General features: G+C 37.1%; 1 protein-coding gene across 1 annotated transcript; it reads right to left on the bottom strand.

Moving 5' to 3' along the window:
* Positions 1 to 1,598: 1,598 nt before the first annotated feature.
* Positions 1,599 to 2,915, bottom strand: LOC117330129 (paraneoplastic antigen Ma3-like). Its single transcript, XM_033888347.1, has one exon. It carries the CDS (start codon positions 2,913 to 2,915, stop codon positions 1,599 to 1,601), a length of 1,317 nt encoding a protein of 438 aa, XP_033744238.1.
* Positions 2,916 to 18,847: the final 15,932 nt, after the last annotated feature.

The following is an 18,847-nucleotide window of genomic DNA, read 5'->3' as shown; positions in this document are numbered from 1 at the left end:
GCTTATTCCCTCGCCGGATACGACATGACCCAAATAGGATACTGCTGTCTGAAATAGGTTACATTTCTTCGTTTTTAATTTTAGATTAGCCTTCCTTAGACAATCAAAAACTTCTCTGAGATTCTTGAGAGCTACCTCAAATGTGTGTCCAAACACAACGACATCATCCAAATAACACAAACACTTTGTCCAGTTTAGACCGCCTAAAACTAACTGCATTAAGCGTGAGAATGTCGCGGGGGCATTACAAAGCCCAAAGGGAAGGACATTGAACTCGAAGAGACCTTTATGTGTGCTAAAAGCCGTCTTTTCTTTGTGTCTTGGGTCCATTTTACATTGCCAATATCCACTAGCAAGATCTAAAGTAGAGAACCAACGTGACCCTCCCATTGCGTCTAATGCGTCATCTATTTTCGGCAAAGGAAAGGCGTCCTTTTTCGTCGCCGCATTAAGCCGCCGATAGTCAATACAAAACCTAACACTACCATCTTTCTTGGTACACAATACAACAGGGGCTGACCAGGGGGAAGAACTGGGCTGAATGATATCATCTTTCAACATCTTGTCTAGTTCAGACTCCACGATTTCCTTCTGTGCTGGCGAAACACGCCTGGCAGGAATTTTTATTGGCGCCTGATCACATGTGTCTATGGTATGTTCTATCAAATCTGTCTGTCCAAACCCTCCATGTGGACTTAAAAAGATATCCTGAAACTCAATAACTAACTCGGTGACATCTTGTTTCTCAACTCCTGACAACTCTGGGGAAAGCTTATCAATTAATGGAACCAAATGAGGAGGTAACTCTGAGTGCTCACTACAACTATCGCTCACCTCACATACCTTGACAACTCCTTGGAATTCCCCAATAACAGTATTCTGGTGTAACCTAATGTCCTGCCTACCAAGATTAAGGACAGAGAAACATGTCTCTTTGCCTTCTGTTGCAACCAATGTCCTTGCCATACTCAATCCTTGATTCGCTAGAAACTTACTGGGTTCCACCAATCCCTCGGGGGTGGCCACAGGCCTATCTAAATATCCACGAATGTGAACCTCTGAACTAGCTGGAATAGAGACTGCCTCGCTAAGTCTCACGTGGGCACATTCATTGTACCCATCCACCGCCAGGTTTACCCGTTGTCCTTCTAACTTTAGAGCATTATCCACGAAGTCCAAAACTCCACCATGCTCAGAGAGGAAATCTACCCCTATAATCCCCGACAACTGGTCTAGGTGCGCCACTATAGCCTCATGCTTATATACCACTTTGCCCACCTTAAAACTAAACCTAGCCTTCCCCGCCACCTTCAGAGTATCACCAGACGCAGAATACAGTAGGATGTTGCTACTCTTTAGTTCTGGCCTTTGGCTTTCCGGAAGTGAGAAGTAAAAATCATCCGTAACGATTGTGACCACTGACCCAGAATCAACTAAGTATCTACAACTCCTATCCCCTATCATTGCATCAAGGAATAAACAACCGGCCTTAATTGAATTAAGCCTGATCTCGGTAAGCCCTTTAGACACTACATCAAAATTATCTAATAAACAAGCGTCAGGCGTGGTTGAACTTTCGGGCACGAGTCCAACCACTTCTAGTTTTTTTGTTCGGTCGCTTCTTGTCTATTTTCTATCCGTCTCGGATTTGGACACTCCCTCGCATAATGTCCCGACTCACCACAGTTGAAACAAGTCCCATTCATAGGCCTGTTCCCGCGATTCCTATCATTTCCACGGCCACGACCTTGTCGGTTAAAGCCAGAGGAATTTCTGCCTCTATTTGCTTTCTGAAATTCTTCCTTGATGTCCTTTAATCCGTCCAAAAGCAACTGAGCTAAATCTTGCATGTTATTTGCCTCGTGTTTTACACCTAAAACCGGTGCTTGTTCAATCGAGTCAACGTACGCTTTTGGCTTTTTGATGGTCAAAGCCTGTTCGTTTTCAAAAGCCTCGAATTCAATAGCCAGCGTTATAGCTGCCTCAAGAGTAGTTGGATGTTTGAACTGAACATGCTTTTTCATTTCGTGGCTTCGGAGCCCATGGATGAACTGATCTATGATGTTTACTTCGCGAGCCTTCGGAGACATATCCGGAAATGACAGCGCAGCAAGCCGTCTCAATTCTAATCCATATGAGTTTATGCTTTCTTTCTCTTTGTAAGATCTGTTTTTCAGCTGACACCTATAGGCATTTTCTCTCCCGGGAGGCGCGAACCTTTCCGCTAAAATATCTTTAATTTGCGCGTAATTGCCTAACTGGGACATGGTCAGGTCAGCTAGAATTTTCTGTGCCGCCCCTCTAAGACTCATGGCTAGCTGCTGGGCTTTCTCATAGTTACCCCAATGGTTCCAGTTAGAAACCTGCTCAAAATGTATGATGTAATCATTGAAGTCTGTCGACCCATCATAGGTCTGAGGGTCTTTTTGTTTTCTATGTCGAGAGAATGGCTGCGTTACATTTCCTACTGACGGAAGCCTATCCGGAAGTTTATGAAATTCATCTACCTTTCCGGTATTGCCATTTCCTATCGGGTTATCTACAACCTTTGGTGTACTAGTCTGGATAGCGCTCGGCATGATAGGACCCCACTCAAACCCTACCGATTCCTGTCCTTGTAACGGGGTGTCAACTACACCAAAGACATCCTGCATATGTAGGTCATTATCAAATGTACCCCGATTGCCATGTTCCACAGCCTCAAAATTAACTGACTTTGTAGGTATTTCTCTAAAATTACCTTCATTTGACAGAGGGTTACTCAACTTAGGCCTGGCCCCTATTCCTAGTGCTTCATAACTGTTGTCCCTAACCTCAAATGTTTCAGCAAAGGGGTTTAAGTTACAGTTTTCCCCGAAACCTTGTAAGGGAACTCTCCTGTGAGAATGCCAAATATCACCCCTACCCTGGGACATTGTAGTTCTAGTTGACATTGTGGTGACAACAGATGATGTCGTGTTTGTTAGGGGAAATGCTGTTGCCAGTGTGAATGGGCGCTTATCAACATAACTTCCAAACGAACTGGGACCCGTAAGGCCAATTAATCTATCTGTCATGATTCAAAAATCAAAGTTAATAAAAAAACAATGAGGTAAATGCTCTTAGAAAAATAAACTTACCAAAGAAACGAATACCCAATAGATTTCCCTGGATCCTGGTCACGGCACCAGTGTAAAAGAACGTCGTTTCCGTCACACGCGTAAGGGATTTCCCCCACACGTGTGCACACTGTCACAACCCAGGTTCGGGGGATCCAGGGTTCTGTTGGTACCTTAATTGGTTATTTTTATAATAACATACGGAATCAATGACAGACTAAAAGGCCATGTAAATATATAATGTATATTTATTTGGGTACATTTGTATATAACATGCTACAGCAATTTGTATAGTCCAGATATACCTATTATACAGTGTAGTGTCCCCTAACAAGCCCTGCCTGCCTATGTATAGATTTGATTAATGACCTCCCCAGCTTCCCTCGCCAGTCTAGCTAGGTACCTGCAGCTAGCGCTAGCCCCTACACACCCCACGCATACCTTATCACTGCGTTTGCCCCAGCCACTACAGGTGTATACACTACTGTTAGCCTAGGGTGGGACCTAATACTCACCCTGTAGAGTAGCCTCAGGGAGGAGGGGAGCAGCCGAATGGAGGCTTTTAAGGGAGGGGAGGTGAAGTCACGGCTACATGGAAGCCTTCGACTCTACTCTAACTGTAAGGGACACTGCCTTTTATACCCCAACCCAGGGAAACCCAACTCCTACACAAAAAGGTACCTGTCTTGATCCAATGAAAAAGGGTTTTACTCCCTAACTTTGGTATACCCTAGATTGAAGTGCCCGTATGAGAGCCTACTTCCTGTAATATATACATGCTACCAATATACTGATGTATATACAGATATAACTGCTTTAAGATTTAATTCTTTTACATATGTAACGTTTGTTTACAGGTGAGTAACTTCAGAAGTATATCCTATTATTATAACTCAGGATTGATGATTCACCTGCGGTGGCCCCTCGATCTCATCCACAAGCTGACGATGAGAAAATCGTTCTCACGACAACCACTGAAAAGAGTGTGATAATCTATTAATACAATATCTCCGTCCACAAAAGTTCCCGAATTTCAATAATTTACACCAAAATCGTAAAATGTCATTACTTGTAACAATTTCACAGTTGTCTTAGCATTATGGCGTTTGTTTATCAACATACCTATATCCTTGCGCGGCGAACTGGGTCACGTTCTACATTGGAAGTTATTGAGAAATAAACATAGTAGGTTACACTTAGGTCATCGATATAGAAACAGTGAAGATTGAAAACATACGTACACAAACACATTCACGTGAACTACGTAACGCACTGTAAATGCAAAAACAAAAAACGAAACTAAAAGCATCTCATGTGTGAACGTACATACTTCACGTAAAAGTACACAATGTGCATAACTACCAAATGAACATACACGTGAAAGTACATAAAGTATACAACATGATAAATATGATAGCATTTGTTGTCCACGTGTCGTTCCCCAGACTTGTCGAACTGTTTTTACCCGGACATCTTATTATCGTTTACAAGATTTTATATGACAACGCCAAGACAGACAGAAATGTATCTAGTGCCGGATCCACGTGACTGACTCGCCATGACAGTAAATTGTGACCACTTAAATTGTTTACCCTGTTGTTGATACAGACAATTAATTAGTATTTTTATCCCTGTAATTAAGGTGGAGTCTCTCATCAACATTTTTATTGTTATTGACGTTTATTTACCACAGAAAATGTTATTAAATGTGGACATATATCATTGTTACAATTCTAGCAAAGCAGAGAAGTGAGATTGTCACATTTCTTCTAAATGTGTTTTAATCGAAACACATAAATAACGAATGTTATTAATAACAATTACTTTAGTATATATTATTGTTACAATTCTAGCAAATTCTTAATTTGTCTTTAATATCTAAAAAGAAAAATGTATTGTTTGTACACTGTACACTACATGTACATAATAAAACGTATCCGCCGGTGCTTACCAAGCTATCAATTATCTCTTGAGCACGTGCATACGATAATTAATTTAGTGATACCGAATAATGGTACAATGGTAAGAGCTTCATAATATAGGTCGGCTTTTCTGTGACGTCACAAGCGACACCATGTACATTTTAATCAGGACTAAGAGGGCACAGGGACAAATGCAAAAGTATTGTGAGTATTTATTTTATTGTCATATTTACACAGCGCTAGATATCGGTAGGTACTGTACATGGTGATATGATGTTTGCTTGGATTAGTATGGATAAACGGGATCTGATTGGACGATAATTGTTTGGACAGTAATTGCAACTACACCAAATATGACTGGTCGAAATTTGTTGCAGGTATACAAATTTTTTTGATTGGTTGATATTTATTGGAGGGTATTTGCAGATAAACAGATATGATTGGTCGATATTTTTGGAGGGCATTTGTATGTAAACAGATATGATTTGTCGATATTTAATGGGGGGCATTTATTTATAGGTAAACAGATATGATTGGTCGATATTTATTGGAGGGCATTTATAGGTAAACAGATATGATTGGTCGATATTTATTGGAGGGCATTTTATGTAAACAGATATGATTGGTCGATATTGATTGGAATGCATTTGTAGGTAAACAAATATGATTGGTCGTTATTATTTTTGGCGAGTTGGTATATTGTAGGCGTACCGATATGATTACACATATGGTGCTAAAATACATTACATGGTATCCGTGTCAGCTTGGAAACTTGAGTGTCATGCGTGTTAAGATGATTATGTGATGTCATTTGACAATCTACTTTTGTTTGCTAAATATTTCACTGGCATAACAATCACACCTTCACACATTAGTTTTAACATGTTTCAATTTTACTTCGTTGCTTTGAAACATGTTTCCTGACTGCATAAGCGATTTGACGTAATGTGCAATACTGAATTCTGGGACGTATAGAAATTATCACTCGTATATCATCAGCAAATTGACCTTAACCCATTCTGTTACCGGATACTTGTTTTCAGTAATCTTGTATTTTAAGACTGTTGATGTAACTGAAATAATACATGTTCAGCGTAATTAGTTATTAGTGTTAATAGCTGAACTGCCATCGCACAGAACATAATTTTCGGATCGTAAAAGACGTCCCGGAGTGAAGCTACTATTTTGCACGCTAACAACAAGAATACAACGCTACTTCATTGTCCATGTGTTTCTTTCCTATCGCCTTTATATTACAATCAAAGTACTTTAAGTACTGTAGCGCTAAAACTCTTGTGCAATTTTATCAGTTGACAATATTTTACACGTTTTTTTTCCTGTTGGAATTGTATGACAAACACGATTTCCCTTATTTTTGAGCAAGTCGATATTCAGCTCTTCAATTGGTTCATTACCGTAATTTGACAGATAACACGTTTGGACCTGACCAAACTTACATGTCCGTTGTATTCATTTCAGTTAGCCAGAAGCCGTTTGAAAGTGTTAAAACAGTTGTTTCATTGAATATGGTTGATGTTAACTTATTCCAACACATGTTGTTGACTTCTATTACATGAACGCACAAGTCAAATGTAACTAATTTAGGGCCTTTTGATTTTGTGAAGCAGTGTCAAGGTAAAAATGAATGTCAGACGGACACTGCAACATTATGAAGTGTTTTACCCTGGTCATTGTATTGAGAAGATTTAGTGAAAAGACTATTCCGACTCTCAACGCTGTCACATTAATTAAATCTTAAAGAATGAAGAATTTGGTCGGACTCTACTAAGTTTAAGGAAACCCGCCATATTCTGATTCAATCATTGCATGGAAAGGGTAGATGGTATATCTTATCAATAAGCGGGCCACAAATCCAACGATTGCAAAAGTGGCAATCGAACATGGCCGAACTGTTAAGGCATGTCAACCTGTTACTAAGTTTGATGGAAATCTCTCGGACTACACATACTCCCAAACAACCTAAAATTCTACTTGCACACATGTATTAATGGCAACCCAAGATCACATATATATGGCTTGGTCGATGCCTCCATAATATTTATATCTGTTTTCTATGTCAATGCCATGAAATTGCGAAAAAAATGGGGACGGAGTTATGAGGAAGAGTACCGGGAGCTGGCATCGGTGTTTAGTGGATTTGAGGTATTTGCCGAAACGGACTTAGAATTACCGAAACGGAGATAAACAAGAGATCCCAGTGGGATCTTGGCGTCCACCATTGAATGATCTTTATAGATTCCATGTCAGATTGATCTTCTTTCTATTTTCTCTTCCTCTCACTAATCTGTGTAAATTGAGAAACATCCCTCCAGTACTTTTCAAACAAATTGGTTTGGTTTATATGAAATTTGAGATTTAGCGATAATGACTGTCTGTCGGCCATGTTGTTTTCAGATTGGTCCCAAAATGCAATACGAGGGACTAAGAGGAACCTACATATGAAATTTCAGGAGGATCCCTTCTGTACTCTCTGAGAAATAGCGATAACAAACTTCAATTGTCAAAATCTAAGATGGCTGCTTGTCGGTCATGTTGTTTCCCTATTGGCCCCAACATAAATTATGCATAACTAGGGACCAAGGACAACCTACATATAAAACTTCAGAAAGATCCCTTTAGTACTTTCTGAGAAATAGCGATAACAAAAATCAATTATCAAAATCCAAGATGGCTGCCTGTCGGCCATGTTGTTTTCTGACTGCTACATATGAGATGGTGGGCTAAAAATGAGATGGTGGGCTAAAAATGGGGTCTTAATTGGTATTAATTTCAGAGAATGGACTCAAATATATGTTCTCCATTGCACAACTGTTTCTTATGAAAAAAAATTGGGGTTTATTTTTTAATCGTTCGTGATTCACTGCCCGATTCCCGTCTGAGTTGAATATCAATTCAATAGTTCTACATATTGTTGAAATAGCATAATTATTAAGACATAAATTGAAATATTAAAGACACTCGAATAAACTGTATATTATTCAATAATCAACACAAAGGTTGCTGTATTGAAATCATTTAAATTTTAAGAACATCTTATTTTGATATACATATGTTACACCATAACTTTTTTACACGTTTTATAATTCCAACATCCTCATTATGCAAATTCCACATGAACTTGTATAATACAAAATAAGAATAAAAGATAATGATTCAATATATTATCCATGGTTATACATATTACATAATATGCAAGAAATAGTGAGTGCGTGGCACAGTAGAATGGTGATTTGCAGTTTTGTGTGGTATTTCATATAAATTATACAAAGGCAACGCAATTATCAGTTTGTATTATTACTTTACCTTGATAAGTAAGATTATGAACTATAAATGATTGACTACTCAGATTAAATTTCTGTATGAAATGTTTATTTAATTTTTGTTGCTATTATAGCGTGTGTTATATAGATTTACTGGGCAATACGACTTTCAACATATTTCAATTATACAAATTACTCCATCCTACTCTTTAAGTCACATAATACATTCACAGTTATGAAGTAATTTCTACCATATATGAAGATTAATTTCCCACACCTGGGACGATTTATAAGTTGACATGTGTATCTCTAACCGGCCAGTGTATTGAAAGATTTCCTGATGCTATACCTGAACTGTCCAGGTAACCAAAGGGTGTCACACCTGTATCAGCAGGGATGAGGAGAGGAGGGGGTGGGGGTGGGGTGTTAACCTATAGACGGTTTAGAATGGTTTAATAGAATGGTTTAATCACATTTGAACCAGCAGTATTTGCCCCTCGGCGAGATGTACAGTGCGTGGTAAGCTTAGCGGACAGCTTTCACATGACACAATCTACGTTTACTCGTAGTTCGCCGGGTCAGACGTCAATTAGTCTCATTCTAGTGATGCGTTACTTCAGTTTTCAAATAAAAAGCATAACATCATTTAAAATTGTGTTAACGTATCGTGTCTGTTGTCACAGAGACTTGAGGACCAGTGACGACAGTTATGTTTCATTCCTCACTGTGAATACCTTTTCAAAGCTACGACAAACTTTTTAACCCTCCCTTGTCACACACAATACACACACGAATGTTTAGATGAATATTTATCAATAATCTATGAGGCATAATGCATCGACAATATACTTAAAATGTTTAAGAATAGTTTGTATTATTGATACATTATGGGAGAAGTCGTCTATAAGTTGTAAAAAACTGACAGACTATTTCCTTTGTAATTAAGACGTTCATTCTATAATCCTTTCATGCCAGAGCGACTTTGGTATATTAACACAATGCTACTATCAATGTTCTGGGTCTATACACCGATAGGGTGGAACTTGGTCAGTTAACACCAGTTTTGAATGGCCAAGGGTAAACGTCAGTTTAACGGTAAGTCATTATTTTATATCAGTTTGTTGCATAACGGGTTTGTTGCCTTAATGGAATCATTATAGAAGAGTTCAAGTTCTGGTTCAAGTTTTGTATTACCTTGAGTCATACGTGTTATCGTTCAAAACAATACTATACTACACAAATACTTAATGATACAGACCTGTACTGATACTCACCTGTACTGATACTCACCTGTACTTATACTCACCTGTACTTATACTCACCTGTACTTATACTCACTTGTACTGTTAGTGGTATAACATCATTGTTCATTGATGTAACGTTTGTTTACAGGTGAGTAACTTCATAAGTATATCCTAATATTATAACTCAGGGTTGATGATTCACCTGCGGTGGCCCCTCGATCTCATCCACAAGCTGACGATGAGAAAATTGTTCTCAAGACAACCACTAAAAAGAGTGTGATAATCTTTAAATACAATATCTCCGTCCACAAAAGATCCCGAATTTCAATAATTTATACCAAAATCGTAAAATGTCTTTACTTGTAACAATTTCACAGTTGTCTTAGCATTACGGCGTTTGTTTATTAACATACCTATATCCTTGCGCGGCGAACTGGGTCACGTTCTACATTGAAGTCTTCTTCTTTATTGGTGAGACCTCCGTCAAAAATGACGATTACGGTCACTTGATGGTTGGATGCTGTTAAAAGAAAAAAAAAAAAAGTGAGGGGATTTGGGTACAGTGAGAGGGGTTTTTTTTTTATTAATTTTTTTATTAATTTTTTTTAGTGGAAACTATAAGATAAAAAATGAGGGTGTGTTTACGGTGTGTGTTTGATATCATCAAGGGCTGCATTGTGTATATGTGCCTTGAAGATCTCTAGTGTAGTGCATTGTACTGCTGCCACCGGGAGGAGGTTCCATTGTGTTATTGTGTGTGGGAAAAAGGAGTATTTGTATGTGTCATTGGTGGCAGATAGATGTCTGAAGGTGTAGGGGTGTGTTTGCCTTGTCCTAGGGTCTGCTGGGTGCATGATGCCGTGTGGGTCTATTGCGACATGATGGTGAATGATTTTGTATAATAGTATAAGTCTGGTCTTGAGTCTGCGTGCTTGAAGTGTGGGCCAGTTGAGTTTGTCCATCATGTCTTGTACTGAACTTGTGTTGTGGTATCTGTTTTGTACGTATCGTGCTGCTCTGCGTTGTATTTTTTCTATCTGGTTGATTTGGTTTGTGTTGTGCGGGTCCCATATGGAAGAGCAGTATTCCAGTTTGGGTCTCACTAGGGCATTGTATGCGTGTTCTTTTATATGTTGTGAGTTTATTTTCAGGTTGCGTTTTAGGAAGCCTAGTGATCTGTTGGCGTTTGCAGTGATGTTGTTGATGTGTGTATCACATTTGAAATTTTTCTGTAATGTGAGTCCCTAGATATTTGCTGACGTCGACTTGTTGCAGTGTGTGGTCGGGCAGTTTGTAGTTGTATGTTATTTTGGTGCGTTTGTTTGAAGTGGATATGCTATTGCATTTGTTTGGGTGAAATTTCATGAGCCAGTCTTGTTCCCACTGTCCTGCTGCGTTTATGTCTTGTTGTAATTTGTGTGCGTCGTCTATGTTGTGGATTGTCTTGTAGATGATGCTATCGTCGGCAAAGAGTCTGAGAGTGCTGTGTTTGATGTAGTCTGGTAGGTCGTTGATGTATATGAGGAAGAGTATGGGGCCCAAGCAGGTTCCTTGAGGTACTCCTGAAGTGACTTGGACTTTGTCCGATTGTTTCCCTTCAAGTAATACTGTTTGGGTGCGGTGTGTTGGAAAGTCTGTAATCCATATGAGTGTGTTCCCTGTAATTCCGTAGTATTTGAGCTTGTACTGGAGGCGTTTGTGTGGGACTTTGTCAAATGCTTTGGCAAAGTCCATTATGACAATGTCTGTCTGTTTTTTTTTTTATTGTTATTTAGTGTTAGGTAGTGTATGAATGTGGCGAGTTGTGTTTCGCATGATCTTGAGGAGCGGAAGCCGTGTTGGAGGTTGTAGAGTATGTTATTGTCCTCTAGATGTTTCATTGTTGCGCTTGTGATGATGTGTTCCATGATTTTGCATGCGATGCAGGTGAGTGAGATTGGGCGGTAGTTAGTGGGGTTGTGTTTGTCTCCTTTCTTGTATATTGGGTTTACATTTGCGTGTTTCCAGTCGTGTGGTAGTGTCCCTGTGCTGAGTGAAGTGTTGAAGATTTTTGTGAGTATGGGTGCTATGTGGTCTTTGAGCTGTTTAAGAATTTTGCCGTGTATTTGGTCAGGTCCTGTCGCTTTGTGGGGATTTATGTTTCCTAGTTATTTGTCTACTCCGTTGCGTGTAATGTGGCTTTGTGGCATGGTAGGGGTGTGGCGATGGTCCTTTGTCTGGTATATTGTTGTTCTGTTCTGTTGTGAATGCGGCTTGAAATTCATGATTGAGGATGTTTGCTTTTATGGTTGGGTCTGTAGTGAGATGTCCGTCTTTGCGAAGGGATGTGATGTCAGTATTTTCATTTCTGGTGGTTTTGATGTAAGAGAATAGTTTTTTGGGGTTGTTGAGAAATAAACATAGTAGGTTACACTTAGGTCATCGATATAGAAACAGTGAAGATTGAAAACATACGTACACAAACACATTCACGTGAACTACGTAACTCACTGTAAATGCAAAAACAAAAAAACGAAACTTAAAGCATCTCATGTGCGAACGTACATACTTCACGTAAAAGTACACAATGTGCATAACTACCAAATGAACATACACGTGAAAGTACATAAAGTATACAACATGATAAATATGATAGCATTTGTTGTCCACGTGTCGGTCCCCAGACTTGTCGGACTGTTTTTAACCCGGACATCTTATTATCGTTTACAAGATTTTATATGACAACCACAAGACAGACAGAAATGTATCTAGTGCCGGATCCACGTGACCGACTCGCCATGACAGTAAATTGTGACCACTTAAATTGTTTACCCTGTTGTTGATACAGACAATTAATTAGTATTTTTATCCCTGTAATTAAGGTGGAGTCTCACATCAACATTTTTATTGTTATTGAGGTTTATTTGCCACAGAAAATGTTATTAAATGTGGACATATATCATTGTTACAATTCTAGCAAAGCAGAGAAGTGAGATTGTCACATTTCTTCTAAATGTGTTTTAATCGAAACACATAAATAACGAATGTTATTAATTGCGATTACTTTAGTATATATTATTGTTACAATTCTAGCAAATTCTTAATTTGTCTTTAATATTTAAAAGAAAAAAATGTATTGTTTGTACACTGTACACTACATGTACATAATAAAACGTATCCGCCGGTGCTTACCAAGCTATCAATTATCTCTTGAGCACGTGCATAAGATAATTAATTTAGTGACACCGAATAATGGTACAATGGTAAGAGATTCATAATATAGGTTGGCTTTTCTGTGACGTCACAAACGACACCACGCACATCTTAATCGGGACTAAGTTGGCACAGGGACAAATGCAAAAGTATTGTGAGTATTTATTTTATTGTCATATTCACACAGCGCTAGATATCGGTAGGTACTGTACACGGTGATATGATGTTTGCTTGGATTAGTATGGATAAACGGGATCTGATTGGTCGATAATTGTTTGGACATTAATTGCAACTACACCAAATATGACTGGTCGAAATGTGTTGCAGGTATACAATTTTTTTTGATTGGTTGATATTTATTGGAGGGTATTTGCAGATAAACAGATATGATTGGTCGATATTTATTGGAGGGCATTTGCATGTAAACATATATGATTTGTCGATATTGATTGGAATTCATTTGTAGGTAAACAGATATGATTGGTCGTTATTATTTTTGGCGAGGTCGTATATTGTAGGCGTACCGATATGATTACACATATGATGCTAAAATGCATTACATGATATCCGTGTCAGCTTGGAAACTTGAGTGTCATGCGTGTTAAGATGATTATGTGATGTCATTTGACAACCCACTTTTGTTTGCTAAATATTTCACTGACATAACAATCACACCTTCACACATTAGTTTTAACATGTTTCAATTTTACTTCGTTGCTTTGAAACATGTTTCCTGACTGCATAAGCGATTTGACGTAATGTGCAATACTGAATTCTGGGACGTATAGAAATTATCACTCGTATATCATCAGCAAATTGACCTTAACCCATTCTGTTACCGGATACTTGTTTTCAGTAATCTTGTATTTTAAGACTGTTGATGTAACTGAAATAATACATGTTCAGCGTAATTAGTTATTAGTGTTAATAGCTGAACTGCCATCGCACAGAGCAGAATTTTCGGATCGTAAAAGACGTCCCGGAGTGAAGCTACTATTTTGCACGCTAACAAGACTACAACGCTACTTCATTGTCCATGTGTTTCTTTCCTATCGCCTTTATATTACAATCAAAGTACTGAAAGTACTGTAGCGCTAAAACCCTTGTGCAATTTTATCAGTTGACAATATTTTACACGTTTTTTTCCTGTTGGAATTGTATGACAAACAGGATTTCCCTTATTTTTGAGCAAGTCGATATTCAGTTCTTCAATTGGTTCATTTCCGTAATTTGACAGATAACACGTTTGGACCTGACCAAACTTACATGTCCATTGTATTCATTTCAGTTAGCCAGAAGCCGTTTGAAAGTGTTAACACAGTTGTTTCATTGAATATGGTTGATGTTAACTTATACCAACACATGTTGTTGACTTCTATTACATGAACGCACCAGTCAAATGTAACTAATTTAGGGCCTTTTGATTTTGTGAAGCAGTGTCAAGGTAAAAATGAATGTCAGACGGACACTGCAACATTATGAAGAGTTTTACCCTGGTCATTGTATTGAGAAGATTTAGTGAAAAGACTATTCCGACTCTCAACGCTATCAGATTAATTAAATCTTAAAGAATGAAGAATTTGGTCGGACTCTACTAAGTTTAAGGAAACCCGCCATATTCTGATTCAGTCATTGCATGGAAAGGGTAGGTGGTATATCTTATCAATAAACAGGCCACAAATCCACCGATTGCAAAAGTGGCAATCGAACATGGCCGAACTGTTAAGGCATGTCAACATGTTACTAAGTTTGATGGAAATCTCTCGGACTACACATACTCCCAAACAACCTAAAATTCTACTTGCACACATGTATTAATGGCAACCCAAGATCACATATATATGGCTTGGTCGATGCCTCCATAATATTTATATCTGTTTTCTATGTCAATGCCATGAAATTGCGAAAAAAATGGGGACGGAGTTATGAGGAAGAGTACCGGGAGCTGGCAACGGTGTTTAGTGGATTTGAGGTATTTGCCGAAACGGACTTAGAATTACCGAAACGGAGTTAAACAAGATATCCCAGTGGGATCTTGGCGTCCACCATTGAATGATCTTTATAGATTTCATGTCAGATTGATCTTCTTTCTATTTTCTCTTCCTCTCACTAATCTGTGTAAATTGAGAAACATCCCTCCAGTACTTTTCAAACAAATTGGTTTGGTTTATATGAAATTTGAGATTTAGCGATAATGGCTGTCTGTCGGCCATGTTGTTTTCAGATTGGTCCCTAAATGCAATACGAGGGACTAAGAGGAACCTACATATGAAATTTCAGGAGGATCCCTTCTGTACTCTCTGAGAAATAGCGATAACAAACTTCAATTGTCAAAATCTAAGATGGCTGCTTGTCGGTCATGTTGTTTTCCGATTGGCCAAAACATAAATTATGCATAACTAGAAACCAAGGACAACCTACATATAAAACTTCAGAAAGATCCCTTTAGTACTTTCTGAGAAATAGCGATAACAAACATCAATTATCAAAATCCAAGATGGCTGCCTGTCGGCAATGTTGTTTTCTGACTGCTACATATGAGATGGTGGGCTAAAAATCAGATGGTGGGCTAAAAATGGTGTCTTAATTGGTATTAATTTCAGAGAATGGACTCAAATATATGTTCTCCATTGCACAACTGTTTCTTATGAAAAAAATTTGGGGTTTATTTTTTAATCGTTCGTGATTCACTGCCCGATTCCCGTCTGAGTTGAATATCAATTCAATAGTTCTACATATTGTTGAAATAGCATTATTATTAAGACATAAATTAAAATATTAAAGACACTGGAATAAACTGTATATTATTCAATAATCAACACAAAGGTTGCTGTATTGAAATCATTTAAATTTTAAGAACATCTTATTTTGATATACATATGTTACACCATAACTTTTTTACACGTTTTTATAATTCCAACATCCTCATTATGCACATTCCACATGAACTTGTATAATACAAAATAAGAATAAAAGATAATGATTTAATATATTATTCATGGTTATACATATTACATAATATGCAAGAAATAGTGAGTGCGTGGCACAGTAGAATGGTGATTTGCAGTTTTGTGTGGTATTTCATATAAATTATACAAAGGCAACGCAATTACCAGTTTGTATTATTTCTTTACCTTGGTAAGTAAGATTATGAACTATATATGATTGACTACTCAGATTCAATTTCTGTATGAAAAGTTTATTTAATTTTTGTTGCTATTATAGCGTGTGTTATATAGATTTACTGGGCAATACGACTTTCAACATATTTCAATTATACAAATTACTCCATCCTACTCTTTAAGTCACATAATACATTCACAGTTATGAAGTAATTTCTTCCATATATGAAGATTAATTTCTCACACCTGGGCAGATTTATAAGTTGACATGTGTATCTCTAACCGGCCAGTGTATTGAAAGATTTCCTGAGGCTATACCTGAACTGTCCAGGTAATCAAAGGGTGTCACACCTGTATCAGCAGGGGTGAGGAGGGGAGGGGAGGGGAGAGGAGGGGAGGGGTGGGGTTGGGTGGTGTTAACCTATAGACCTCCATTTTTCACTTGCGAGATAAATCCAGAATTTCCTAAGACTGTCTTTATAATAACTTTAACTAGATGTAAATTATCTTTGACTGAAAGTTTAAAGATACAGTATAATTTATCGTTTTGTATCGGATTAGAAAACTCTACTGAGCTAGATCTAGTTACACTTCTTTTGCATTAAAACATATGTACTTGTGCAATTAATATAATAATTAGAATAAGACCATAAAAAAAAATTCAAAATTTACACGGTGCAGATATGATTAAAAAGTTGTTACATTCCAATCTAAATATATAATGTAAATTTCGGATCAATATTAAAACGATTTCCGGTGAAGATAAACGACAGAGTTTCAAGAATTTATTTAATGTATCTGTGTTTCTTTTATACTCAGGACATTTTAAACATACAGTAATTACAGTCACAATATGTATATAAGTATACGTCTCCGTCTTTATTATAAAAATTCAGGTTTATAAGTTTCGTTTGAAGAAAGAGAGAGAGAGAGAGAGAGAGAGAGAGAGAGAGAGAGAGAGAGAGAGAGAGAGATTTTGCCGATTTTTGTGAGAGAATGGCTGCAGTTCAGTCCCAATATTCTTAAGTCAATTGAAATATACTGTTTCTTAGCAAATATATCTAGGTTTTTGCTTAATTATAATGGTAAATTCAGTAAAACTCAACGAAAAATAGCCGAACAAGGAAAGCACCCGAAGTAGAAAAAATTCATCTATGTTTTTGCAAAATATTACTAAATGTTCGTAAAAGTACCCCTAATTGTATGGTGTATTTCGAACTTGGTAGATATCCTTTATATATTACACGTAAATGTAGAATAATAAAATACTGACTAAAATTTAAAAACACAGAAAATTGTATTTTACAAGCATGTTACAGAGAAATGGTAAAAAATAACGATATCTGGATAATTGGTATTAAGAATGAGCTATATAGATTGGGATTAGGGTATATATGGGAGTTATACCATGTGGACAAACATATATATCCTGTTTATAAAGAAAGGATAATTGACATCTTTCGTCAAGAGTGTTTTGAAAAAATATATTCTTCGCCGAAATGTAGCTTGTATAGATTTCTTTGTAATAATTTTTGCATGCAAGAATATTTAACGAAGCCACTCGATACTTTGAGCTTAAAAGAAATTAGTAGAATTCGTTTGTCTTCTCATGAGTTACGTATTGAAACTGGGAGATATCATAATATAGAAAGAAACCGTAGGTTGTGCTCACTTTGTATGTTGCAAGATATTGAAGATGAATTCCATTTCATCTAAAGTGTCCTTATTTTGATTTATTACGAAAGAAATACATTAAACCTCATTATATTAGAAATCCTAGCATGTTCAAATTAATAGAGCTGTTAACAACAAATAAGAAAGGATATCTCAAATCTTGCTAAATATCTTAAGTTCGCAAGGAAGAGAAGATTAGTAGGGCTTAATAACCAATAATTGTCTATAATGATATCATGTTTCTCACACATATGTTTTATTTCAGAAATAATTAACGATGACTCGTGTATTGTTGCAGGATATACAACGAGGACGAGGATATTTTGCAATTAAATTAATAACGAAGGCCGCAGGCGTGTATTATTGGAAAATAATACATGGTTTTAAACCAATCAAAACTGCCGTTGCAAAGCAAACATGGTAGACTACTTTATAAGTAGTTGATCTGTCTCTATGGGCGATTCCAGTACAAATCTATGATATGATATTGTTTATGATGTCAATAGTAAATTAATTGTTATATACATGTATATAATACATATGAATATGTGGGAGGGTATATATGTATACAAGTGTTGTATACATATGCATGTACATTTTTATGTATATATGAGTGAACAGGCATATATATGTGCGTATTGGATAAAGATATAATTAATATGCCTACACGATGTCTACTTGGTATTTACAATCTGTGAATTTTTACAGCTTGCCAGCAATTGTTAAAAAGGGCGTTGCGTGACCATCTCTCAAAAGCGCTGACAAAAAGTGGTAAAACCTATGGTTTTAGCGCTAAAAACGGCTACATTTGAAATAAAAACGTCAATATTCCCTGTATGGATGTCTTGGAGGAAAACCCAGGTGAATTGAAGATTCTTTGAGGTTTCATCACATATCAAACGTTTCATTATTCATATATTCGTATTTTACGGGAAACCGAGAAACTTGTTGGTCTGTGCTGTCGTGCTTGTGTCCATGGGCAAGACACTTTACTCTAATTGCTCTAGATGGCATGCGACGGGCCTCCTGTATGTTGTTAGTGAGGTATTTAAGTGAGAATTTTCAACTCAACATTTTTATCTTTATACTAAATATTTTATATAAAATATGCATGTAATGTTGCAAATATCTTTAAAATACGGTCAAGAAAAATTAAATGGTATTAAGAAACATAACAAAATATGAAAAAGATACATCTTGGTGATTCGAACTCCAAACTTTTGGGTTGCTAAGCGATGGTTATACCCTATGAGTCATGCGGACTAATGGGAATGTACTGTTTATGTTATCAGTTATAATCAGTCTAGTTAATGC

This window comes from Pecten maximus, chromosome 6, assembly GCF_902652985.1.
Source record: "Pecten maximus chromosome 6, xPecMax1.1, whole genome shotgun sequence".
Lineage (NCBI taxonomy): Eukaryota > Metazoa > Mollusca > Bivalvia > Pectinida > Pectinidae > Pecten > Pecten maximus.
This window is presented reverse-complemented; position numbering and strand designations above follow the sequence as displayed.

What these genes read in the sequence shown, in the direction of transcription:
- LOC117330129 (XM_033888347.1), bottom strand. Translation starts at nt 2,915, where the DNA reads ATGTCCCAGGGTAGGGGTGATATTTGGCATTCTCACAGGAGAGTTCCC.